The 27,475-nt window shown below is 48.2% G+C and overlaps 1 protein-coding gene across 8 annotated transcripts in view; it reads left to right on the top strand.

Moving 5' to 3' along the window:
- The window catches only part of celf5a (cugbp, Elav-like family member 5a), a 166,818-nt gene that overhangs the window by 72,228 nt on the left and 67,115 nt on the right, over nucleotides 1-27,475 (top strand). For 4 of the 8 annotated variants that reach the window (XM_029255140.1, XM_029255137.1, XM_029255139.1 and 1 more), the window contains exon 3: nucleotides 20,463-20,511. The exons of 1 other annotated variant lie outside the window; for it this stretch is intronic. In XM_029255140.1, the coding sequence (XP_029110973.1) occupies nucleotides 20,463-20,511 (49 nt within the window). Of the gene's footprint in view, nucleotides 1-20,462; nucleotides 20,515-27,475 lie in introns of all 8 variants that reach the window. 3 more of the 8 variants (XR_003797927.1, XM_029255135.1, XM_029255138.1) reach the window with 1 other exon arrangement.

Here is a 27,475-nt window from a genome sequence, read left to right as displayed (position 1 = left end):
TGTGATTTACACAGCCTGTCAGGGGGCCTGTGGCGCTGTGTTTTCCTGGAATAACCTGCACCCCCCCCCCCTCTCGAAAAGCGCCATCAGAACAAAGGGGATGAGAGCACGTGTGTGTGTGTGTGTGTGTGTGGGGGTGGGTGGGGGTGGGCACTACAGGCACGATTTACAGTGTCAAAAACACAGAATGGGGAATTAGAAAATTAGCTACAGAGATCTCCCCCTCCCACCCCACCGCGTGCACACTGGGGCATCGCCGCTGCTCGGAAACGGGAGCGTTCTCGTGCTTCCTCCCAGAATGAGCTCAGGTTCAGTCCCCCCATCCTCCCATCCCCCTCTCCCTCCCCACCACTTGTTTTCTCTTTTTTGCATGTGGAGGCTTCGGGTCGGTGCGCACCTCTTTATGTAACAAATGCAGATTATAAAATGCTTAAAGCGAGGAGGCTCCAGCCAAGTGTTGTTCGCACTCGTTACGCCCCCCCGTGGCGGGAAGAAACCGGCGCCTGGGTGGGGGAGGGGGGTGGGGTTTATGAGCTTCACCGTATGAGATCCTCAGCCTTCTTCTGCCCGTCAGTGTGACCACCCAGCGCTTGCGACGCTGGTGCCTGTCCTGTGTTTCCCACACACACACACACACACACACACACACACACACACACACACACACACACACACACACACACAGAGACACTCGGGGCTGCAGGCACTGATCTGGGCTCAGGTTTTATATGCAATGCAAACATGCTGTGCCCACGGCACCAGAGGGAATCCGATACCCTCTTATTGCCATCATTACTCAATAAATAGATGGTTCTTTATAAGCACTTAGGCTGGCTCCTCATCCCCGAACACTGTTTAATCTTGCAACAAGCCCTGTGCTGAGTGCCGCGCAGCCTCTGCTTTGCCCGAAACGGCCGAGTGTTTATGTCCGGCAGCGTGAGGCTGCGATGCTCGCTGTTGTTCTGCATGCAGATCACTGACTGTCTTATGTTGTCTTTCATACTGACACTTATAAGTCCGTAATACATCTTCTGAGCAGATGAGTCTCGACCTCGAATCCTGACCCCCATTCCGCAAAGCATCCACTCGGGCCATCGCGCTGCAACCCCAGCGCGTGCCATGATTGGGCGCTCGTGTGGCCGCAGAGGCGCCTGATTGGCCGTCCACGTCCTAAATAACTCACCGCGGGACTGTTGCCGGGTCCTTCTCCGTAAATGAAATGAACAGGCAGCATGAGGGACTGCGTTTCTCCTTTTCTTCCACTTCACCGTCCCCACGTTCTCATGGATTAATCAATGCTAACCCACTTTATCAAAGCCACTTATCGTCCAGATACAAAAATCTATGCGTGTCCCTCGCCGCGGGGTCAATAGCCGGAAATATTTCACGCGACTGACCCTCTTCTGTTTATACATCTGCTCCTCTGTCGCCTTCCCCTGTCTTAAATTTCCTTGAGAGTAATATCGGAATAGGGACAAAAAAAAGCGTTTCTGCCCGTGTTTGGACGTTTTAATTTACATTTAAATTTATTCATTCAGCAGATCATTTTCTCCAAAGTGACATACCGTGGTTATTAACTAGTATTTAGGGGACACCCTTTATCAAGGTGGCTTGCAGTGCTACACACACTACGGTAAATTCCCTGCAATCGTTCCCCTATCTATGCAGCAGGGTAATGTAACACACAGACACACACAGTCATAGATGGATAGATAGATAGATAGATAGATAGATAGATAGATAGATACCCTTGAGCAAGGTAATTACCCTTAATTGCTCCAGCAAAAATTACCCAGTTGTGTAAATGGGTAAATAATTGTAAGCTTGTAACTGTAATAATTGTAACCTTAACAGTATAAGTTGCTTTATAGAAAAGTGTCGGATAAATGTAGATGCTGAAGGCAATTATAGTCACTAATCCACCCGAAACATGTTCCTTTGGATTTACGTCTCCATGTCCTCATCGTTCTTGTACGAAGGCCTTCATGACTTGGGCTCTTTCACCTTCGGTGGAACGAGGTGTCGCCGTGGCACCGTGGCACCGTGGCACCAGAGCGCCGTCATCGTTTCCCTGGCTCGGGTGGTAACCGAGTGCTGTGTTACTCGCCCGGTGCAGACGTTGCTCTCTCCACTGGTTCACCGAAGGGCCACAGTCACGGCCCGCCCGGTCGGATGGGGCCGCGCTCCGATGGTGCCCTCGCGGAGCGGAGCCCGGGGAGAGGGCTCATAACCTGTTGACTTACGCGTGGGCACAGCGCTGTGGCCCTCGCTCTCTGGGGAGGGGCATGGAGAGCAGACAGGAGCCTGACAAGGAATTTCACTTTGGTGAAAGGGTTTAAATGCTCAGGACGATAACAACTCTGTAGCTCCCCCACGCTCTCATCCATCCCCCTCTTTGTCACCTTCTCTCTGTCTCCTTCTCTCTCCTTACATCCTTTCCTATCTTTCCTTCTCCTCTTCTTTGCCCCCTTCATGCATTCCCGCTTTTCTTTCTCCCCCACTCCTCTCAGCCGTTCCTCTCTTTCTCTCGCTCTTTCTCCCCCCCATTTTCCACACTTCCTCCTCCTCCTTCGCTGGCCTACTCTCACCCGCCCCCCCCGCCCAGATTTCAAAAAAGAAAAACACTCTTCGCGGGATGTAAGGAACACCTACTAAGAGATTATGCCAGCTATAGAAGGTGTACGTACAGGCAGGTGATGGGAGAGGGACCCCTGCTGAGTGCTTCTAATAAGGTGGAGAACGGAGGGGCATTCCCCCGGGACCATCCGTCCTTGCTGCCGTCGTCACCCAAGCTTTCTGTGCATCCCTGCACCCACACGCGGCTGGCACTTAACACGCTTACTGTACTCGTGGTGCCATTATCCTGGCCCCATACCTCCGATCCCTCCATGCTGGATGTCAAGTCGAGAAGCTTTGCTTTTGCTCAAGTTTTATTGATATCAGGTAACGAAAACACAGAAGCAATTAGACTTAAATAAATGTGTTCATTTCCTGCGACGCTTGGCGGACTCTTACTGCTGCTCCGGGCTGCGACCCGAAACCTCGACTGTATCGACCACGCTCCCAGGCGCTCGCGGTGCTCCTCGGCGCAATTGCATCGAACCGATTTACCGTGGGTCCCATGCTTTCGTCCGCCTGTTTGAATAAATGTGGCACATTAAGTAGCTGATGTGCCGCTGAAACGTGGGAGGGCCTTTCTCGAAGAGCTCAGCCTGTGACAGCGGTTACATAACAGCTAGCCGGTCCCGTGTGGCAGTGGGTTATGGCCCTCTGGCGGAAGGCCTGTCCAGAACACCGAGAGGAGGGTAAACACAAAGGAAGTGAGTAACAAACTGTGCATACGGGGGTTTGGCATGCAGGGAGCTGGGGACTGTTGGGGTCTGGGACAGTGCTGGGGGCACAAAGTCATTCCAGTATCCACGTTGTCCTAGCAGCGCCACACTGCAAGAGTACAAGGAGCTACCTGACTTTTTTTTTCAGTCACCGGAGACTCCAAAGAGGAGGTTGCGCTACCGCGGTAGATCTACGGAAGGACACAGTTGTTGGACAGCACAGATCGCCTTGGGCCACTGCATTCCTTCATTGACAGATGGGAAGCTGGAAGAGGAGGTGGGGATGGGGGAGCTGGGTGTGCTGGATATCACGGACTGTTAAATTCTGGACCGGTGACATCGCATCACCCAACGTCCCCTTTTTTCAGCATGAACCCCAAAGGCTGAAGAGTACAATATCCACGGAGGGAATAAGTCTTCCCAGGGTGTATCCGTCAACCTGCAATATTCCTGCTCCTCCGCTGTAGATGAGCCTTGACCTGAAAACCCCTACCCCCCACACCAGGAAGTGTGTGATTGGACTATTACTGTGTAGCCGCAGTGTTTGATTTCCCGTCGCCGTTGTAAATAACCCACTGCGGGGCTGCCGCTCGGTTTAGCACTGCTCCTTCGAATGAATATGAATTTGCCGGCATAACTTCACTGCAGGCTGAACTGCTCGCAATGTTACAAATCACAGCTGAAGATGGACTCCAGACGCCAGGCGGAGAGCTGCAGCCCACCCTGCCCCGGGTGCGAGGGGGTTAAGCTGAGGTGGCTCATCCCAACCACGGCTCTGGGATGTTGATAATACAGAGGTCTTTTTTTTTAAGCAGCTGGCAGCTTTTATTTGGTGTTTGTTACCCTTCTTTGACCTGTGGGGACTATTAAATGTCACTCCCCTTTAAATGAAGAAGAAAGACAACTTTGCCCAACTTTGGTTCACCTTTAAAGGTCAGGTGTTGCCATGGCGACAATTATCCCCCCCTCCCCCCCCTTGTCTGTTTCTCGGGTATCGTCTCTCTTTATCTCCCTTTCTGTCTCGCAGTCTCCCTCAGTCTTTCCCTCTCCTTCCGAAGGATTGGGGGATGTTTTCCGTACCAGCTCCGCTTCTGATATCGGTGTTGACGTTTTTATTAAAAGAGCGTGTCGCGCGAGCGCAGGTCCGCCGTGGTGGCCGGCGTCGCAGGACACACAGTCACATCCACTCGCCGCTCCCCCGCTGATGAGAATTAATGCGGCTCCCCGAATATGCGGCGGATTACCATTTTCGCTTTCCACCGGCACCGCAGCAATTTATTAGAATTTGTTTGGCTGGCTCTGAAGTCTTCATTATGGAGTTGTGACATGCGCTCGGGGGGTGGGAGGGGGGCCGAAGGTCACCATCCGGCGGTGCAAATGAAGATGCGGCGCTCCTGACAGCCCCGGGGACGTGCGCGCGGCCGTGGTCCGCCGTAGTCGTCTGTCTGTGGTTTCTCAGACAGCTAACGGCGGGTCTCATGCCGCCCTCCTCCCTGTGAAGTCTTACCTGAAGCATTCCACCGGTGAATAAATGTAAACGAAATATCTGCTGTCGGCGGAGCCAGCATTCGAGATGTCTGCCGCCAACGGGGCCCCCTGGGTCGAGCTGGGGGTGGCAAAGGTGCGCTGGGAACACTGGAGGGCTCCCTCAGAAATGGACCGATCATTTGGTGCTGTCACTTCGTGCTTAGGGACATGTCTGATTTGTGGATATTCGCACGACCCAGCGACGTAGCCCGGAATCGGCGAGGAATCCATTTTGTGTTTCCTTTTTACATTTTGCAAACATTCAAGGGTGCCTGGGAGATGAATCGAAGGCACACGGCACCTCCGAGATTGCGGCGGCTCATCCGGCTTCACCAGCCATGCAAGGAATTGCCTTTTTAAGATGGCTTTTACAGCGGCGTGTCGCCGTCGTTATTGTTGTTTTTATTTTTCCCTTCCCTAAATCTTTTATGTTGAGGCAGATGTCAGGAGAGGGGGAAAAAAACCAAGACAAGTAGTTTTCTGCCTGAGTCAGTCCATTGATTATTCTGTGCGAGCTTCTATTTGTGGGGATTTATGGAGCGGTGGGGTGGTGGGGTGGTGGGGTGCAGGGAGGGGCACCGGGGGTCCTCGTGCTGTGCCAACTTCTTCGGGGGTCACAACCGACTCGAGGTCCCTCTGGAAGGTGAACCGGTAGCGTCCCTCGCTCTTGCAAAGCTACACATCAGAGGTAATCACACAGATGATGGGGAGGAACAGAGGTAATGAGGCTGACTGGGGCACAGGATGGTGCGCTGACCAGTCCTCAGCAACCAGAGAATATGTATATTTTTTTTTTCCAAAATCAAAAACAAAAGAGGTTGATTAACTCCTCAGTATTTTATCAGTCTTTGCTGCTTCTGCAGTGCGGGGTGCGAAGGGGAGATTTGGCATAAAGTTTTAATGTGTGTGTTGGCGTGTGCCTGGTGTGTGTGTCTCCCTACGGCCAGTGCTCTGCCTCAGAGGACCCAGAACCACTGGTGGGGGGTGGATGCTGGGGGGGGGGAGCACAGAGTCCTTCAAGAGACCCTCAAGGAAGTGTTTCACCTCTACCGACAGTGACAGCGACAGCACGTCTCTTCACAAAGTGATTTTTCATACCTCCCCTGGTTTGGAGCAATTATGTAAAATAATCAAGCAATCATCTCCGTAGGAGCTACCAATGTGACTTATTAAGATGGAAAGAAAAAGTATGCTCACCTTATTAAACAGTATATTTAACATTCACAACAGGGACTTTTTAGGCGTGAAAAACATTTTCCCTCCTTTCTCCTGCCATGGCCCAGATGTATAGCAGATGGATTTATTTTCCTGCATGAATTATTTACTGGCCCTAAATCAAATGTACACAGGGCGCATGCTGCAGAATTATGTGTTCTTATGTATATTTAGCAAAATACTGGACATAAATAAACATATAGTACGGATATGAAGCGAGGGTGAAAATAGTTTAAAGATTTAATATTGAAATCAATACATCATCAAAGGCCAGTGTTCATAAATAAGTTATTGGAAATAAACAGGATACTTCAGCCGACCGTACGCGTAAAGCTCTCTAATACTTGAACAATTCCTTAATACGGCGCGTTTTCTGTGCTTAAAAATAATAAAGAGAAATTCAACTCTGCAGCACCGGCAGAATTTCGTAACTTTTCACTGAAAATTAATCTCATTAGACAGCCCCTATTAAGTGGAGGGCACTGCAATGCATTCTTTACTGTGCTGTAATAATCCCTCTTTTTCAAAACACCTCATCAATTCCCAGTCACCGTGCGCCAGGAAGTAATCCAGCAGACATTGCAGAGCTTTTCACTTGCAACCCGGCGTTCTACTTTGCACAGGTATCAGAATCACAGGAAACGGCAAACGTGTCACAGGTTCGAGATGTTGGACTGAGCGACGGAGTAACGCCATAGCCCAGGGCGCAACCGCGGTACGAAGGTACCGAACACGTCACGGCCCAGGCCGAAACGGTAGCGCTGAGCTAATGAACACCTCATAACCCAGGCTGTAAGTGCAGTACTGAGCTACTGAACACGTCATAGCCCAAGCTTTAACCGTGGTTCTGAGCCAGTGGACCAGCACAGTGATGCTATTATGTGGGCCCATGGGGGAGACGGGGGCTGGGTGGCTGATTGGCTGCCTTTCAGGCCTAGCGCAGCCCACACCGGCGCAGCCGCGGTGGCGGTGGCGGCGGTCGGGTCATTTACATATAAATGAAAGTTGCCGATCACACGGCGCTGACCCCATTTATTTCAGCGGACAGACAGGCGGGTGAGGCAGGCGCCGGCGAGTTGCCGAATTACTCCAAATTACCGCATTTCCATCTCCACGCCGGGCCTGTCAGCCTCCATGCTCATCGGTGGTGCGTTCCTGCCTGCCAGGAGCAACTCTAATTGGCAGTGGTGAATTTAAAGGGCCTGTCATTGCCCGCGCTCGTCACTGCCGAAGCGCCAGCTGAGTGGATTAAAAACGTACACCAAGAGCACATTTGTGCGTACGGGGAGGCGCGGCGCAATGAGCCGATGCTGTCGTCGCTCCACGTGCTAGCAGCCGACAAGGTGGCGAATGGCCGAATTACTCAGGTGCCCACGTCCCCCCACCACCACCTCCCACGTTCCACCAGCACAAATATCAGCATATGCATGTGTTGTGTGTATGTGTGAATCCCCCGCTGCTGCATTCATCTGCCCAGGACAAAAATAGACTGCGAATCCCATATCTTGTGGCGGGGGGTGTCGTAGTGGTTGAAAACACGGAGACTTGCAGCTAGAAGGTTGGTGGTTCGCTCAGGTAGAGCCCTGCTCTAGTGCCCTTGAGAAAAGTAATTAACGTGATCTGCTCGAGCACGAGAACAATAATAACGATAATAACGAGAATAGAGTTGTCCTTTACATCCCCGCTCGTAACATGCATGCCCCCAAAGAAGGCGCATCCTTTGGAGGAATCTGTGCAGGACAGAGCCATTCATCAGACTCAGGGAGCGTCCTAAAGATCCAGGTCACCATTTAGCGGGCAAACTTGGTCAGTCAGACAATGCCACCGATTAAGGTGTCAGAATAGAGCGGCTTGGCTTTGCAGGTGAGAATAAAAAGTCGAAGCATCCGCCAAGACGCGGATGATTTATTTGTCCGGCGGGCCTTTTCGGTAATTAGCGTCTTTTATTTGTTTAACGAAAACCACAGGGATCAGGAAATGACCCCTCTGATCATTAATTCAATTGTGGGCCGAAGACGGAGTACCCTGTTTGTTTACTTACTGTAAAATGGTGCTGAGTCTGACGGAAAAAACGTCCCGCCGCGGGAGGGTGTCGGATACGCGGCTCTGCTGGAGGACACGTGGCCTCCTGCGGGTGCATCGCATGCGTCTTTAACCTCTGGAAACAACCACCGAAATGGCTCGCGGTTCCAAAACGCACGCGGTTCTTCGCCGAAGGAACCCAGCCGAGGGTTCCTAGCTGAAGGTGGGACGCGTTGTCCGAGTTGCATCCTAATAAATGGAGACGCAGCTGTGGTTTTGGCGGCAATACCTGCGCATGACGTGTGGGTACCTTAGCGTACCTGTCCACGCTGGTATTTTTCATTATCGTTAACATATCATGCCAGTTAGAAGGACTCCGATGTGGTCAAATTGCGTTTAAGGCCTTACTTGCGATAATCCGGCTAATCCGGCTTGACGCTAACAAACGACGCTAACAGTTTCTGTTTTGCATAGTTAGTCGACATCCTCCTCTGTTTCGGACTCAGGATCCCCCGATGACAGCCTGGCTGCGCTAATGATACGTGTCGGGTCAGAGGGAGCAGGAAAGTGACAAAGAGGAGACGGAGTATGTGCAGAGTTTTGTCACCTACAGCTTGGAATACGCGAGGGGAGATGATGCTAATGCGCCTCGTCGAGAGTGTCGGAGCCGTGCGGAAAGTAAAAGGAGGTATCGTAATGAGCTTTGTTGGATTTCAGAGAGTGCCACTGTCCTTGACTATTTTTTACACGCTCTCGCAATGTATGAAACGAAGGTGCAGGAGAATGACTAAACATGTGCTACCTAAATCTTGTTTGAAGCCGTTTTTAATCTGTTTAACGTCTACGCCTTCGGAGTGGCTGGGATTTCAGTGCACCTCGCTCCTCAGTTTTCTGCTTAAGAGCAGCCTTGCGCGGCGCGGCGCTCAAAATAATCTCTCTTATGAATCATCGCCTCAGAAATTTTCTGTCAGAGTTTGAAACCTAATGAAGAGCCGCAATTGCCGCCGCCGCCGCCGCCGCTGCTTCTCACCGCAAATGAAGAGGAATCTCCAGAGCGGGATGCTGTAGAGCAGTCTTTAAAACATTTAGTCTTTGCAACAATCCGTAAGGCATTTATGGTTTGTGAAAGTGCTGGAGATGTCGAGCGTTTGTGCTACACTCATTTTTTTCTTCGGCACAGAGCAAAAGACCTCGCAGCTCCGTTAGAGCAGGTGGTTCCTCGCGCTGCTGTTGTTTTTGTCGTGTAGGCGACGCCGCTTCCTCGGTGACAATTTTAACCACGTGCAGAGCTGGACACTTTGCTGGAGCAGTCTAGGTTAAGCGTTTTGCTCAAGCCGGGTGCTTCTTGGGAGTTGAGCCAGCAACCTCCAGTCTAGAGTGAAGTAGCATCTTTAACCGTTAAGCTAGGTGCTGTCCTTGCAGAATCGAGCAAGGTAAGAGAATAGTCCTTTTCATGGTTCTGCATCAGTGCCAACATACCATCAAGCCGGTGATAAATGTTTGTATGCCTTTCCTCGTCTGGATCGCATACGTCCGGGAAGTCGTGTTAACCGTCGCGTTAACGATGAGCTTGGTATGACAGCAAGTGGCCGAAGAGCATGCTGATTGATGGAGCGCTCATTGATTATTCACAGGAGATGTCACCGATCTACTTCTGCCTTTCCATTTGAACCTCCCGGCAGGCATTGCTTTTGAATTTAACCTAGGCCCAGGTAGCACAGGAGGGGACTGGAAGGTCAAACTCAAAAGAGAGCCCAAAGCGGCAAGGCAGTAACAGCAAATAATTGCCATAATTACCTGAATGTCGTGGTTATTTGTTATTGAATCCCAATGAGGGGAATCAATACGGGGCATTTTTTTTTCTTCGGGACGCTCACCTTGGCCATTGATGAGTGGCGGCAGAAGGGCAAAGGAAGGCGGTTCCCTTGTGTGAAATGAGGAGTAACTCCACATTTCCACAAACGTGCCCATTTGTGTTCGAACTGAGTTATTCCAGATGAGCGCCCCCAAGCTGCTGAGGTGTGTTACTTGGTTGTCAGAAGCTCTGAGGTTAACTGCCAGCTTGTCACTTGGGTATATTTGGTGTTCTGAATGTGACGTGTGCTGCTGCCTACTGATTTGAATGCAGGATGGCTTAGATGTGTGTCTGGATTGATGTTAACCGCTGTTACCATATATCTCTGCAAATCAACTCGATACGTTGATTGTATGTGCTCTGGGATTCACTGTTGTGACAGTACCCCTGCAGACATTTCTGTCCATCTATCGCATCAAGTTGGCCGTTACGTTTACATTTATTTCTTTAGCGGAGGCTTTTGTTCAAAGCAACTAACGATTCGGGGCACACAAAAGTTCGTTTCAGGGCACAAGAGATGTTTAGGCAGACGCGATCATCGGGGTGCAGCCGGTTTGTCTGGTACCCCGTTTCTGATCGCGCACATTACATGGGTAGCTGCCTATGGAATGTGTTTTGATAGGAAATGCAAAGCTGATCATGACAGATGGTCCGATGCAAATGTATGTAGCTGTCAGTAGATCAGGAGAGCAGTTGGTCTGAAAGAGAGAGGTTTTCAGACTATTTTTGAATTTTCGAACAGTTTCAGCAGCTCTGAGGCAGAGAGGGACCTCATTCCACCATAGTGGTGATAAAACCGAGAACCTAAGGACTTTTGACTGTGGACCACTTATGAGTAGGACCATTAGGCAGCCAAGGGTAGATGAGCACACCACTATTTTTGAGGTAGCACAGCGAGTAGCGTTGCTCACTCACAGCACCTGGGTGGTGCGAGAGGACGTGAGTTCGATCCCCGCTCAGTCTGTGTAGAGTTTGCATGTTCTCGCTATGTCTGTGTGGGTTTCCTCTGGGTGCTCTGGTTTCCTCCCACAGTCCAAAGACATGCTGTTCAGGTTCCCCCATAGTGTGTAAGTGACAGAGAGAGAGTGTGTGTGTGTTCCACTGATGTATGGGTGAGTGACCCAGTGTAAGTAGTAGTATCTAGCAGTGTAAGTCACTGCGGTGAATAAGGTGTGTGGGCTGATAACACTACATAGAGGTCATTGGAAGTCACTTTGGAGAAAAGCGTCTGCTAAATAAATAAACGTAAATGTAGCTAGAGGGAGTGTTCGGGTCCTGTGGGTATAGAGCCTTTGGCTGTTTTATAGCCCATAACCAAAGTCTGTAACTAGAGCATTAAGTAGGTATACTTCTGAAAACTGTTTTATTTCCTATGTTCTATCTGGTTTGAAGTTAACTGCTGCGGACCACTTCGGCGCATACATCGAGTGCGGTTCGGCACAGGCTAACTCCTATATAATTCTCTAAATCATTTCAATCCATAAAAACACTTGACTTTGCAAGTGTTCATTCCCTTGCGTCAGGTCAAAGAGCTGAACTGATACACATCAGCGAAATGTCACTCGATTAATGTAAACTATGTTTACCTAGCAGAGCCAAAATATATATTCCTCTCTGATTTGCACGGCAGGGGTCTGCTCTTAGGAACATCGGGTGTGTGTGAATTAACAGTGTGAAAGTACAAACAGTACAGAATATGGAAATTTCCCCCACAGGCAATTCCTCATTCTGTTACGGGGACACTTCCACGTGCTGTATTTTATAAGTATTTAAATCTCACACGGGCCCACGATATGCATAATAAATGAGGCCTCGGAATCGGCGCGCCTGTCATTTGCGCATAATTTCATTCCGCGGATGTCCCGCTGGCCCCGCTGCCCCATGTTTTGTCCGTGCTCCATGTCGGCGGCGTGTCGGAGATCACGTGACCTGGACCGCGGGGGGGCGTATTGGGCCTCCTTCGCCTGCAGTCACTGCACATGTTGATTTGTCTCCCTCTTTTATTGATTTTATTTTAAACAAGGAAAAATGCTTTAGAAATGAAAGGCCTGGGGGAATAATGAAAATGGAAAAAACTGGGGAGAGGGAGAAAATGAGAGCCTGTTTGAATGTTTTTAACCATTAAATCTCTGTTTCTCCCCGGAGAATTTGTTCTTGGACAATAAAATCAGGACCTTGGACAGAACACTGTTTTTTTTTTTTCGTACCTCAACTGAGGTACGCGGCAGCGGTCTGCGTAAAAATTTGCTTTAAATCCATCTTTAGCTTGCGAATTTGGGTCCTTTGACTTGATTTCTTGTTGTGGTACAGTTCCTGCTTTGAAATGATTCCCTGCTTAGTTCAATTTAAGTTGTGCGCAGAATAATCGATTCCCCCATTAATTGTACTTAGCGGCGCTTGGCGGTACAAGTGTGGGGTTTAGTAATCCACAAAGGCCACCTACGCTGAATGGGTGACCTTTACCAGCCTTGGGCCTGCATTGATTTTCAGCAGGACTTATTTCATGAACGGGATTTGGAGACAGGGCACAGATGAAGATGAACTATGAGGCGAAATCACTTTTCGTGCCCTTTCTCCCCCCCTCCCTTTGTCCGTCCCCTTCGCCGGAACATAAATATCAGACCCCCCCGCCTAAAAAAAAAAAAAAAAAAAAAAAAAAAATTAGCACCTCGATGCAAAGCATTTGCGAAGCCGACGGACCGGCAACGGAGGAGCTGGAGGACGTGCACGTTTTGCATGGAATTTGGGCCGATTAAGCTGTCAGTTACTCTGTATTTATGGCTGCTGCAAATAACGTGGAAACACAATGCAATCTGCACTGACAAATCCTAAGTGCTCCCAGAGCAACCGTAAGACATTAAAAGAAATCAGTAAGCAGGGTTATAGAAACCAATTAAGACATATTGGAAATTAGGGCACGAACGTGGAGTTATTGCTCCGAAACATCAAGCGCTGCAGCCGGCCCGAGCGTGATATTGCACTCTGTTTTGCAGCGAAAAACCGCGGCCACGGAAATGGGCTGCAGACTCCGAGCGTCGTTAAAATGGATGAATTATGTAATGACAGTCTGAAGGGGGAGGTTCAAACAGAGTGCAAGAAAAGACACCCCCCGCACACCCACCCTGCCCTCATATGTCAATACGGACTGTAAACACACCTCGGAATTTGATAGCTACTTATGCATATATGCATGCAGGCTAATGTCCCCCACCCCCCCCCACCCCGTGCTGCGAGGTGTTTGGAGCAGGTGGGGTCGGGCGCTTGTCAGCAACGCTCGGGTGTGGAGCGCCGTGGCGGCACTGTGCCGCGCGGAAAGAGCCTCGACGGGAATGCGGATGGCGCAGCGGCTGAGGCTCAAGCCTCCTCCGGACGGGGGAGGGGGGGAGGGCACCGGGGAGAAAGACGTGGCTCTGTCACACCCTGCATGCCACCCCTGTTCTTTTTCAGGCCAGCGTGTGCTGAGGCGCCTCGCGAGCTTTCCGGAACAATCTCGAGCCGCGGCTGTGCAAACAGCCGCCGAGCTGACCCGCCGGAGCCTTTCCTGCACAAATCAGCAAAAACCATCGGAGAGAAAAAACAATAAAGAGGACGTTCTCTTTCGGAGGGTATTTTCTGCTTGAGGAAGCCATCTAGTCGGAGCTAGGGGACGGGTACTCGGTGCGGGATTGCCCGAGTTCGAGGTTCAGACACACTTAACGCCGCGCATGCGTGCGGCTCCCTCTCGTTTCAGCGCGGCGCAAACAAATCCAAAGGCTTCTGGGGGAACGGGCCAGGTGGCGGGACTTTGGGAGGGCGCAGCGCAACTCAAGGGCACGAGGTGTGGGGTTTGAGAGCAGTTTAGTGGCGCGCCGGGCGCGCAGAAGCGACGGCGGCGGGTGCCGGAGTGTTGCGACGAAGTGCGCCGGTGCGTTCTGGGAACGGAGCTGTCGGCAGATGGACGGACCGGGCCTCCAACACCCTGGCTGCGGTCTCAACCGCTCCCCCCGCCCTCGGAGCTCCTCCGCCCCGTCACGGGTGAAGGAGGAGGTCTTTCATCACGCGATACTGCCGCTCCATCCACATTTGCTCCACACAGGATCAATTAGCCCCGTGACACTATCATTACTGTCTCGCTATAGACCATTTAAGCTGCTACCTGCAGTGAATGGGAAGAGACGTGTCAGCGGGCCTCGACAGCGCCGCTTCTCCAAATGGTCCCGGGATGCTCGTAAGCCCACAGGGGCACTGTGGGAGAAGGGTACGGAGCGAGACGCGGAGCTGGGGTCGTACCGTCGCACACCCCCACCGTGCGCTCACCTCACGTGGAACGGGAGGACGCTGCAGCGATGGGTCGGTCAGGACCTTATTATTCTGGGACGCCGCCTTTTGCGCAGATGGACAGGCAGTTCTGGCTCTGTGCTGATCTGAGCCCCGAGTTTCTCTCACTTTCTCTCTCCATCTCTCCCTCGCATTCTCAAACCGAAACGTGTTCAGATCTCGCTTCCTGCCAAGACGACACGCTCGGCGCCGCCTATCTCTTTCATTCTGTCGTTTCTTCTTTTTTTTTTTTACGCCCTATTCCTGCGCTCTTGTTGTCACACGGCACCCCGTGCATCCACCCAAGAACATTAAGGGGATCATAGTACTAATAGCTGGTTGAGGGCATGCTTGGTGGGGGATGGGGGTGCTGCTGGGGTAAAAAAAAAAAAAAAAAAGTGCAACTGCGGTGAATTGCTAATAGGCTATCATAGGGCTCTAGAGGGGCAGGCTCACTGGAGCTCTGTAAACCATTAAAGAAACGTCAACTCTGCATAGGTACACCGGGAATTATGGGTCAGGAGCCAGGAAGTATTGCTGGCCGTTGATTGGCCGGAGCACTGCCCTGTAATCTGTCACAATCCAGCACATGCGGAGACAGCAGTGAGACCGGCAACAACTCATCACACAACTGGGCCAAAGAACACGCAGGACCTGCGTGCATGTGAGTGTGCGTGTGAGCACGCGCAGCTGAGCCTGGGTGCCTTCTCGTGACGCTTGCAAAAAGAAAAAGTGCGGGTAAACAGGGAGTAAACATCTGTATCGTTTTTCATCACTTTCGACCATTGCTATCGGTGCAATGAAATGCAGCGTAACTGTATGATACTAATGCATTCTATGGTGCCACTGGACTTATGGCTGTCTTTACTGGCCTCAGAAACAGTTGTGCTTTCCTGCCAAGAGCATTTTTCCTAAATGTATGTCCGTATTATGCAGACTTCCCCTAGGGCACCTGAATATGAAATTCACGCGTGACGTTTACGACGAACGCTTGACTTCCGCATCATCTCCGTGATGGACTAACGTCCCATTGAGGATGTGGCCTGCCTCGTGCCCCGATGTGTGCTCCGAAGATAAAATCCCGAACATAAATGAGGAAATTTTAGAAAACACAAAAAAGTGATGATCATTGGACTTGTAGTCAGTAGTTCAGGCTGAGCCTCTTGACACTCATTCATTACTGTAAATCCTGGTGCCCTTTGAGCTTAATGGTGCCACCCTTGAGGACGAACGAGAGAAATCCACTTCTGCTTCATGGCTTTTATGCAAAAGGAACAGCTTGCTCGTGCACACACCTTGTTGGCTATGGCAGCTGTAACCAAACGATGCTTCCCAGCTTGGTATTGCGGTTGCCGCTTCCTATGTTAAACCTCATTTGCGCAAAATATCCGCTACGCCTTCAGCGCCCGTCTTTAACGGGACACCCCGGAGAACCGGTCCTCACGCTCTTTATTTCCACAGCGAGTTTGAGAGAGTCACAGCATCGGGGCAGTTCGGTTTTTTCCGATATTCAGCATTCGCGCGAGTTGGGCTTTCTCGTACAAAGAGGTCTCTTTAGCGATTGACAGGCATTCGTTATCCATAGTGACTCGGTACAAGACAACAGATAAAGCGCAGACTCATGCATACCGGAGTAGAACCCTTGTAAGTGCACCACTTGCACGGGGAGCCATTCGGAGGAGATTGTTTCGGCTGCACCGCTCCGAATGTCATGTTTAATCAGGTCTGTCCACGGCATGTGCTGAAGCTGACACCTGGCGGAGTCGCGGTGCGTCCAAGAGAGGCGCTTAGGAGGGGGATGATGAAAAGCTGGGGGGGGGGCATCGATGTGCTAGTGGGGGTGGGGGTGTCATTGCCTCTGGGCTCTGCGATGCTGCACGGCACTCACGGCAAACCGCCCAGATGGAAGGGACCAGAGCACCCGTCGCTGAATCGCACGATCCTTACACGGTAACATTCAATCATCGCTATGGTTTTTTACCCTGAAGAGGAGAAGAACGCTCTCAGACTAGGAGCTTTCTTCCTTTGCTTCTCTACGGTCTCGGTCCCGTTGACTTGCTTGCGATCGAGATCTTGCTTGCAATCAGCGGTTTAATGATTGCGTTTAATGGACAGCTCTTAGTACCGTGGTTGTAGTGGTCTCGGAGAGCAATGTTTTGCATACCATCACGCAGCAGGCGAAACAGGCAAATTGCCGGTTGCTTTGAATAAAAGCACCAACTAACTTATAATAATGCATGTTCTCATACATTTTTGCACCTCTAAAGTCCCTTTTTTATTTTTTTAAATTTTCGTTCGCTTTTCTCAGCTTTCAGCTCTCTGTCCAGCACGTTTCCCTCTTCCTCTCACTCCCAACCCCCACGAGCAGCAGTAGATTTATTAGCTGAGCTAAGCCCCTAGGCTCTCACCACCCAGCCCTGACCACCCAGCACACTTTCAAAATCAATAATTGGGAATATTAATTATCGCAGCTGGGATGCTTCAGTCAAATGATGTTTATTTTCTGATTAGGAATAACAGAGGAGAGTGAGCCGCGATGGCCTCGCGATGCTTTTATCATCTATGGACCATCCGCGGTTTCATCTCGAAGCTGATGAAACAGACCAGCAGAGGAGCATGTTGCCACCGCCTTGCAGTGTATGTCCAGTAGCGGTCGCGCCCAGGCGGGCTGTAAACCCGCCGTAAAATGACATTCTGGTGCGTACCCCTGGAGACGCAGCTTCCTTCCATGACACGTCCGGAAATGAGCCACTGTCAGGGTCCAACGTTTAGAAGCCCTAACGTAGGGTTTCAAGAAAGCACTACCCTGGGCGCGACACAGCGCTGCTAGCTCCCCTGTAGCAACTGAAGACGAAGGTAATACGTGCAGGCAGAGCGTTCGACAATCGCTGATAGCCACCATTCCTGGAAAACTAATCTTTTAAAACAGCATCCCTTAAAACACCTGTATGGTCCACAATGAAAGCGAAAAGTCTAACCTTTTTATTGGACTCGTACAACTTCTTGACAGTAACGCAGATGTTTGAAAGAGAGGCAACAAACAAAAAGGTATCAGCGTAACGCCCGAAGGTCTGTCATCAGCATAACAGCTTCCGCAGCGGGCTGCGCATCATATGTAATATTTTCCAGTGAATATCATAATGCTTTGCCGAGTTAATCGGCAGGGTGTCATATCAATGCACATATGGCGATGGCCACTCTGTCCTCGTCAGCTGCGTGGAAGCACTTCTGCCTGTCTTTGACCATCAGCGTGTGTGTGAATATGTCTGCGGGTGCGGTGGGGGTATGTGTACGGATGTGGGGCGGGGGGGGGGAGGAGCCAGGCCTTTTTGGAAATACCACTTAACTGCACCAAAATCTTATCTGCAGGTTGCAGGCAGCTCTCCGTATCTTTCTGCCTTTTTTGCCCCGTTCCAGGAGAAACAGGAAACGTGCCAATTAGATCCCGCACCCTTTGCATGTTGTTAACCCTTTTCTCTTGGGGTTCCTTCCTTATCGGCTCCGCAAAGAGCCTTGGAGCATGAACTCAGAAGAAAGGAAGCCGAAAAAAAAAAGGGAGCGCGGAATCAAGCGGCTCCTTATCGTGGGGACGCAAACAGAATGCTCTCCTGGACAGCGGCTCGGGCTTGATGATGGCATCCTTTGTCTCCGCCGTGAGTGTGTGTGTGTGCGTGCGCGAGCGTGTGTCTCGGTACAACCACGCAAGCACTGTATATGTGTGCAAGTATTTTGCTCGAGAGGAGAGAGGAGTCTAAATTGAGAGCCATCAGGACGGTACAAGCAGGAAAAACCGCATTGCTTTTAGGCATAGAAACAGAACATTAAACATCCATTCCACTAGATTCAAATAAACATTCTGAACACACACACACACACACACACACACACACACACACACACCTCAGAACAGGGAACAGCACAACCCAGATAAGACCTCCTTCTGCAGGGTATTGCATGGGAATTATAATTTTTAAATGTGAACTAAATGAAACCTTCCCATCTACAACATCCTTCAGACCATCTAGAAAGATCATTGGATTACTCTTCAGAAGCATCTCTTCCCAGTAGAGGAATTTAAATATTTTTCAGATGAGGAGGCAGATTTTTTTTGTTCGACTTGCTGGAAAAGATCTCGGTTAGTGAAATTCAAATTCCAGCTGGAGCCATTTTCCATAAAACACTTTGGGCCTCTCCGTGTCCCGGCTCATCTGCTCCTCTGGCACTGCAGAGGCTCGACCGGCAATGTCAAATATCCCGTGTCCTCTCACAGGCCAGCACTTTGAAGACAAAGTCACTCCATTTGGACTCCATGGGGAAGGGCATTACTCCAACCACACCAACCAAGGAGAGATGCAGAGGTCTGAACCTTCATAACATCTCCCCTCTTCCTCACAAATACCTAACCCTGGCTAGTTATTATTTACGATGAGCAAATTTATGGAATAATTCCAGAGAGGAAGGTTATTTAGTTCCTCAAGGTGAAAATGGATACGTTTAGCACTTAATGAATCTGGCCTGGCCCTCTCCCCCATATATCAGCATGTTATTAAGACATTTTAAAATCCCATTATGGTGTTTCTCCTTGAACAAGTCATGCTTTTATGGGACTGCCCTGTCTTTAAATCTGACCTTTTTAGTTCTCCTCTGGAATTGAACACTAAAAAAACACGTAGAGCAAAAATTGTGAGTGGAAAAAAAAATGTTAGTCTTGGATTTTTTGCACATTTTTTAGCAATCGCCTTCGAACTCGAGAGGGATCAGTGTTGTGCAGCTATAAAAATGTGCTTAATTCCTGGTTACAGATGGCTAAAGGGGCCTTGAAGAATATGAAATTGCTTTGCATATTTTGGTAATCTTGTCACAAATCGGCACGGATCCTGGTCTTTTTTCATTAGGAATCTGCCTGCTGTGTTATTATTAAAGCAATTTGTTTTGAATAGGCATAAGTTTCCCTTCAGATTTAAACATGGGGGGCGGAAAAAAGGGAAAATATTCATATTAGGCGTTCCTTAATCTTCTTTTTCTCTCTCTCTCTCTCTCTCTCTCTCTTCTTTAAAAACATAATTAAACCATGCAGAATCCTGGAAAACTCAACTGAAACTTTTCGGTGTTTCCGAATCACTGGGTTGATGCCAGTTGGCTGGAACCAGCTTGTCCCAAAACTGCATGTAGGAGTACAATAATAAAAAAAAATGAAACTTTTTTCAAAACAATTTGATATATTGCTCAGTTTGTGTGTTTGCGGGAAGTGTTTCAATCTTAGAAAAAGGAAAAACTTCATTATTAAAGTCCAGAGAGAAGGGATTAAAAAAAAAAAAAAACTGTAGAATGCGTGTAACATTTTACTTACCGGCATTTCAGGTTGACCGTGTTACACGTTTCATAATATTAAGTTCAGCTGAAGTCTTTGCCTCGTTTCTGAGAATAGAAAGAGACATTACCACAAAGAGCACTGATAATGCTCACAAAAAAACTCAGACGGTTAAAGTTGAAACCCTACATGCACATATTTTTTTTTATTATTTATATTTTATTTCATTTCTAAACTACAAAGACAATTCTTAATTCATGAAATGTGAAACTGGAAAAAAAAGGTTTCAAATCAAAGGTCCGGAAAAAATAACACTTGGGAGTTCTGTTCAAAAGAATAAACAAGCAAAAAGTAAAAAGGTAAAAAAGTAAGATTAAAAAAAAACTCTGAAAGAGGGCACAAGCTGGCAATGACAGAAACATCTAATCCAACAAAGTCCATTCTTATCAGGTCCTAGTGGATTACCATGAGCCGCCTAACCAAGGAATCCCTCACAGCCAGTCCCTTTGCGCAGCCAGAAGGCCAGGGATCAATGGGTTTGCATCGATCCCTTTTCTCCTGTGTCTGGATTCACTTCTCTTATCGTTGATTTTCCTCCACGGTCCTTGAAACAGCCAGGATCTGTACATGGCTGTGCATCCCGTGCAAAAGCAGCAGCGTCAGTTGTCTTATTCTGAACTGTATCACGTTGTTATTTATTTGCTTGTTTCTGAATGTTTTGGGAAACAACCATAAACGCATTGCTCAAGGTGCCTCCTTGCATAGTCATTGCTCTCGGTGTCTGGCGGTGGCAGCAGCATGCACGGGGAGAGGCATCTGACACTTGAAGCTTGTAGCGGTGTTGCGTCAGCGACAACTCTCCACACCAGGACTAACCCCTCGCTCTCTCTCTTGTTCTCCCCAGATGACTCGTCCCATCCAGGTGAAGCCAGCTGACAGTGAGAGCCGTGGAGGTAGTTGTCTTCTTTTCTCCATGCCCCCCTCCACTACACTCTCTACCCGAAAGCTCTTTGTCTCCCACATTTCCCCTTCTGCTCTTTGAGGTCCTGTCTGATGGATGCTTAGAGGATTCCTTTTAATTAAGGAGACCACGTGGTTGCGTCTGGAGGGGGTGAGCCCTGCCGCCTGTCCCTACAATGCTCCAGTGCTCTGTAAATCAAAAAGTAATTATCCCCCCGTCTAACGGCCCGCCGCCATTTCCTAAACGTAGGCGCACATCCATGCAAGAGCGTGGCCGGTGGGACAGAACACAATATGAAACTTACCGTGCAGTCAATATATCTGCAGGACTCCTACCCGTACCTTTTTTCCGTCTGCTTTGCTTGTTCAGCTGTACATTACCTCGAGTGTGGTAACTCGACACAGAAGTGTCTTTGAGCAAATGGGGCAGAGATTTAATTTCAGCTCAAGGTGTTTTGGTTGCTTTTGTTTTAATTCCCTTTATCGAATATTGTGCCACTTTTATGTTTCCTCACTGCCGCGTCATGCGAACTGTGCAGGAGGCATCATTCTCGATGGGCAGCAAAGGCCATCGAGTTTACTGGTCATATACAATACGGAACAGCTCTCGCACAGTCTGAGCTGTGGATGAGCTGCTGTTGCGTGGTCAAGATTAATGCCCCATAAAGCACCATTGATTTTACCATTGTGGTGGTGTGTGTTCGTATTAAAAATGACACTCGGCTGTCTTTTTACTGCCGCTCGAGCACCTGGCTGTGGGGCTCCCTTGGCTGCCCTTGTGGGTCACAGGGCCGCTCAGAGCCGGGTCCACATGGGGCCTGATGGGGATGGAGTGAGTGTCGGACCAGGCCCCCTGAATTGCACATTGTCTTAAATGAATGGCCCTTATGGTTGCCATAGGAGCAATCAAACATCTATATGACTTTAATGGTTTGAGGAAGTTTCATCCACCTTGGCATCCAAGTCTGATTTAACAGCTATGGACCCAGATGCCGACAACCTGCCGGATCCGTCTCTTTTTTCTATTGACACCTCTTCGTCAGCCGGTCTCTCCCTCTGTGCCTGAGGATCTGGTGGTGAGATCTTAATTATATTTCATGTGCCGGTAAGACGACACCAGGGATGGACGACTCCTGTCCTCTGAGACTGTGGCGGGTTTGGGTTTTTCTACTTCCTCAGGTCCTAATTACCCAATTAATCTCATTATGGGGATACAAGATCACAGCACCTTTTTAAGAAGTCAATTAAATGGTACCTGCAAAACCGGCAGGACCGAGTCCACGAGGACCAAACATCCCGACTCATTAAAGACTCTGAAAATGACCGTGCACCTCAAAAGAATTCTTTTAGCCTTATTTACGCCTTTTTTCCGAACAACATGAACAAAAATTACCTCGATTGAACACCTGACTCTGTGTCTGCTCTAATTAAAATCATTACGGTAATACACGTCCACTTTGTTCGCGATCATTTACGCTGTGCTGCCTGATGACTCCGAGCAGCCCTGATTTAACAAAGGCCCCCGGAGGTTCTTTGCAAAAAGCTTCTCATTTGTAAAGCCATTTCTAAAAATATATTACTCAAAGAAATGCTGTTAGTTTATGAAAAAATATGTCCCCCCCCCCCCGAAATGACCCCGAAACAACCCCGAAGCAACTCCGTCACCCTGACGTTTAACTACTAGCAAGGCATTTTTCAGAATATTAGTGTTAAAATGATTAAACAACAGGTTACAATTTTAATAATGAAAAATCATTGAAATATTGTTGACTTTTTAATCTGACTTAAGTTATTTTGAAAAGAAGCAAAAAAATTGCACAACCTGTGTGAACAGATATATTTACAAAACTACAATGACTGAATTATCCATGCGTTACATTATGATTTTATAAAATCCATCACGAAATAGTAGTGTCACATCACTAAAAATCTTTAAACTTATAATGTATAGTAATAGACTTTTGCAGACTTTTGTTCGGCCTTAATAAAAGGATAATAAAAATATACATGCCATTATTATTGCACATCATTCACAGTATTGATTATTTTCCATTTTCATTTTATTTAATTAAATCCACTATTTCATTCAGTTCAAACAGCATTATCACTCCGCTTGTGTGGTGTACTGCAAAATTTTCTTCATTCTGTCTGTTGCTCAACAATTGCCTGTGATTTCCATGTGATTAATTATTCTGGTTGGGTCAGCCAAAAGCCTGCAAACTTTGTTCCTATAACAAGGAAACCTCTTACAACTCAACAGGCTGGATCTCAAAGTCCTATTTCAAGGATAGCGATTCGCGTGGAATAGGCCCACTCACACGGAGTGAGACCACAACAACATTTTTAATCGGACATATTTGGGAGTATTGTTATTTATACCATTCTCTGGATAGCAGCTGAGTTCTAGTATCTACAGACGCCCCTCGACTTACGCAAATAGACGTTCTTCAACCCGTTGCGTAAGTCGAAATGGACGTTTGTCGGATTCTCCCTCCTCCCCCACCATTGAACATAACAACATTAATAATTTTTCCATCTCAGTTATTGCACCTTGACCTTCCTTCGTTATTGTTGTTGTTTTCATGCCAGCTGTTCCTTTCACTGCTCCTTTATACGTTCAGCATCCTTCGCTGTCGTATTTATAGTCGATACGGCTAAACCTGGTTCCCGTGCTACAGACCACAGTCTTTGTCCACCTTCATACTTCCTTATTATTTTCAATTTCATCTCCAAATCGATTGCTCCACGCTTGCGAGATGGTTCTCGTTTTCCTTCAAGTGTACATTTACCACCAGGCATTGTGAATAATGAAAACGGTAGTAAATATGCGTAAAAAGTACTACACGAAGAAGAGGAGATACCTTCACGACTCAAAACACGCAAGAACTGGGAAGATGCAGCTTCCTGCCTTGTCTGGTTGCGCCGACTTCCGCTTAACGTATTTCAGATGCATTGCGTAAGAGTTATTTGTAAATAATGCTGGGAATTTTTTTTCCTAAATCCAGATCTGCGTAAGTCGAATTTACATAAGTAGTGGGGTGTCTGTATTTCCCTTAGTTAATTATTACCTCCAAGGTCTACAACAGTTATTTTGAGGACAAGCTAACTTGCACTATGCGTGACCCAATCTAGAGTAGAAGTCATTTCACTTAACAGTCAGAGTTAAACTTCATGATGTACTTTGCCTCGTACTGGACCTAAGGGCACAGGAACCCGATTTGTATGTGCAAACTGCACTTCGTCTATGGCTCTGTGGTGCCAGTATGAAATGGATTGATTTTATTTCACATCCAGGGCTGATGACTGGCACTGACTGGATATAAAGGCCTTCGCTTTTTTTTTTTTTTTTTTTTTTTTTTGAAAGGCTCCTCCGTGGCTGACATGCTCGTACTCCGGATAAATCAGCTCTAACTGCTTCGCTGTCCCCAGTTCACTCCCTTTCTATTCACTGCCTTGTGTAGTTATTTTTCACTCTTATTTTTGCCCCCTCGGGTCCGTGCTGCTGCTGCACGTCACTTTACTCGTAGCTAATTGTGACCCCTATAACATGGTAAATCGCATCTACGCAGTCTTCCGTTTACTCCACACCCTATGATGGTTCCACGCTAGTGGAAGTTTTGCTCACCGTCCTTTGCCCGTGCGGCCACTTTCAAGGTCTGGCGTTGTAAAATATGAAATACCCACATGCGCCTCACATAAAACTCGACCAGCCCATTTTCCTGTAAATGCCTCTCAGCGATGGAGCTCGGAGTCAAGGCCGGGCACACGCATCGTATTGTGTTTTTGCAGCTTCCGGTATGCGGGGCGGGAAGATCGAGGTGGGATCGAGGGTAGAGGCGTGCGGCTGCATGTTAATCAGGTGAAAGCTGGAAGCCCGCTCGCACAGACTTACATTTTATTAATCAGGCCAATGAATCGAGGGAGGGAATAAAAAGCGGGCTGTCAAAGTGGCGAAACACACGGCAATGACGCACTGAGTCATGTTCTCTGGCTCCACCGATCTCATGTTCAACACTCTATAGACTAAAGTGAAAGAACAGGAGTGGAAAGTGTGTATCTTTTCTCCTTTGGAGGGAAGAAAACTGTAGATTACTGGCACGGTGTGCTTGGCCGAGCACAAATGGAGAGAAGCTGAAATACAAGGAGAGCGTACTCTGGGGATAATAGGCCGCTAATCTGGCAGTTGGGCTGGTGTGAGGCCACGCATGCTAAAATCCCCTCCCGCGTGCTTATAAACAGGGTTTACGCACTGGTCCCGCGGTATTCTTCGCGCCCCGGCCGAGGTCCCCTGACTGACGCGGGGCCGGAAACATCCGGCCCGCTGACACCCTAATCCCTCGAACGTGCCACCGTGCACCCGTTTTGTTCCCCGAAACCGAAGCAAAGGTAATGAAATATCTGTTTGAGAAAGCCCTTTGATGTATTACAGCCCAGTGGCAAGAATATGCTGAGAAAGCAAAGAGCTTGAGAGAATTACGGCGACAGGGGATGGACATAGATCACGACATTTGTTAATGCCGCAAAATAAATTCACTTTATTTAATAAACTTTGCTAACCGTGGAATTCCGCTTCGCTAAAAGGTGCTGATGGGGTAAAAACAATAATGCACTGAACAGATCTGGATTTTTATGTTTTTGCTCAAGACGGTATCAGTTCAAGCAGCAGCTCGAAATCCTTGGGAAGTCATTTTCCACCAGCAGCAGGAACGGTTCCCCTGTTGAACACGAGAAGCAAAGGTCAGAAATCATGTCAAGATTCCCTCCGGCTGTGAGGTGATCCTGGGCGAGCGGGCTATGTCTGGCAGGCCAGTGTGTTGACGAGACCCTCACGTGGACGAAACCCATGTGCCCGGTTGCATGGATAAGCTCCCCCCCCGGGACACGGAGTTCCCTGTCCTCCTCTGCCACTTGTTTTGGCCACTGCTCCCAGATCACCGAAGGCCCCCTGTGACAAGAAGCAGGCGTGCATTTGCTTGAGAAACCTCCCGAGCGTAAGTGTCCCCATCCCATGTACGCGTTGGCATCTACGCAGCTTGGTCATTAGCTCACATTTCTCCACTGTACGCGCTGCGCATGTTAACCGTGAATACGCCCACGCAGGAGGACGGACAGCAGCTTACTTCATGCATCCTGACATGTTATGAAGATAACGTAGCGGTTAAGCATGCCAGTTTAACCCGCCCGCCTCCTACGGTTATGGTGTCCTTGAGTGAAGTGCTTACCGTGAGACGTACAAATACCCAGGTGTCTAAATGGGTCAGATACTCCAAAGTTGTTTTGGGAGAGAGTGACAACTCAGAAATGAATTAATAATAATTATAAAAACACTCTGTAGGAGTTCAAATTTTTTACTCAGTAACGGCAAGAGTGCCGCAAACATACAATATTTATCTTTCTAACATTCTCTCTGTTCACATATATATTTATCTACATCTATATCTATATCTATATCTACAGTGTATCTATATCTACATGCACATAGAGCTGACACCATGTGTATACATTCATGCAGTTATAAGCAGAACCTTTCGTATTTCTTCCTGCAGTACGATATTTACATGTACATGTGTTCTTTTATCAGACACTTTCCTCCAAAGCAGCATACATCTTCTAGAAAATACAATCTGTTCATTTCATTAGCAGGAAGAGACACTTAGATGCAGACGTGTGATTCTTAACTACAGTTAGTTTCTTTCTTTCCACCATATGAATCAATGTTCATCACTCAGGTAGCTGCATTAAACGTTAGCTGAATATCGACAATTCCAAATCACCTTCCTAGTCTATTTTTTTTTTAAAAATATATATAAACATTAACATTACATTACAGGAGCAGCTGTGTAAAGGGTTATCCAGGCATCATCTTAAACTTATAGAGCATGAACATTTAGACAAGGCATTACATGAACTTAAGGGATCATAAGCGAGGTGAGTCTGGAAGAGGTGAGTTTTCAGACCCTTTTTAAATGTAGACAGAGATTCAGCAGTTCTGAATGAGAGGGGGAGGTTGTTCTACCACGACGGAGCCAGAGCAGAGAACCTTTGTGTTTTAGGTTTCGTGCATGGGACCACCAGGCGGGCAGATGTAGAAGAGCGTGGCAGTCTGGTTGGGGTGTAGCGATGATCAGGTCTTGTGCATATCAGGGAGCAGTTCCACTGATGCTTTTGTAGGCCATAACCAAGGTCTTAAATTTGATCCAACCAGCTATAGGATGCCAATGCAGAGAGACAAGAAGGGGAGATACAGTGCATGCAAACGCTTTGGCAAGTCAAACACAACTCGGGCAGCAGCGTTCTGTATCAGCTGTAGAGGTTTGATGGCAGTAGCAGGAAGGCCACACCGGAGAGATACAGTATATGTGGTATTGTGCTCTCGAAGAGCTGCAAGAGGCACGTGCATTAAGAATGGTTCACCGCTTGTTTCCAAAGACTCTTATATAGGGAATAATGGAAATACCAAACAATATATGAATTTCAAGCAAGTGGGCCAACCGTAGAGCAGCTTTCGTACTTCTTGCAACGCTCTCATGCAAGTCCCGATCTGTGAAATTGGATATTGGCCAGTTCTTCAGGAAGGAAAGCCTCCAGCTCTTTGAGGGATGAAGACGGTGGAAATTTACTGCACGCTTAGAGCACCAATATAGATTCAGTGATGTTTAGATCTAGTGGAAATGCCAGAGAGGATGTTTGACTTCATCAACATGTCCATGAAATCACTCTTGAATATGGTATGTTTAGGTGTGTTATTATATTGCAGTATAGGAGCACTGACCAGAAGAAACAGTGTTTGTACCGCAAGGTTGACTTGGTCATTTTTTAAGTTGCTTCAAATTCCTTGGCCATTAGTATTATTAAATGGCACTATGGTCAAGTGTTTGGTCCAGAGCAACTTATAGTGTTAGATGGGAGTTTTTTTCTGGATAAATTTAGAGGTACAGTAGGAGTAGAGGAGAGTGA

This window comes from Scleropages formosus, chromosome 9, assembly GCF_900964775.1.
Source record: "Scleropages formosus chromosome 9, fSclFor1.1, whole genome shotgun sequence".
NCBI lineage: Eukaryota > Metazoa > Chordata > Actinopteri > Osteoglossiformes > Osteoglossidae > Scleropages > Scleropages formosus.
This window is presented reverse-complemented; position numbering and strand designations above follow the sequence as displayed.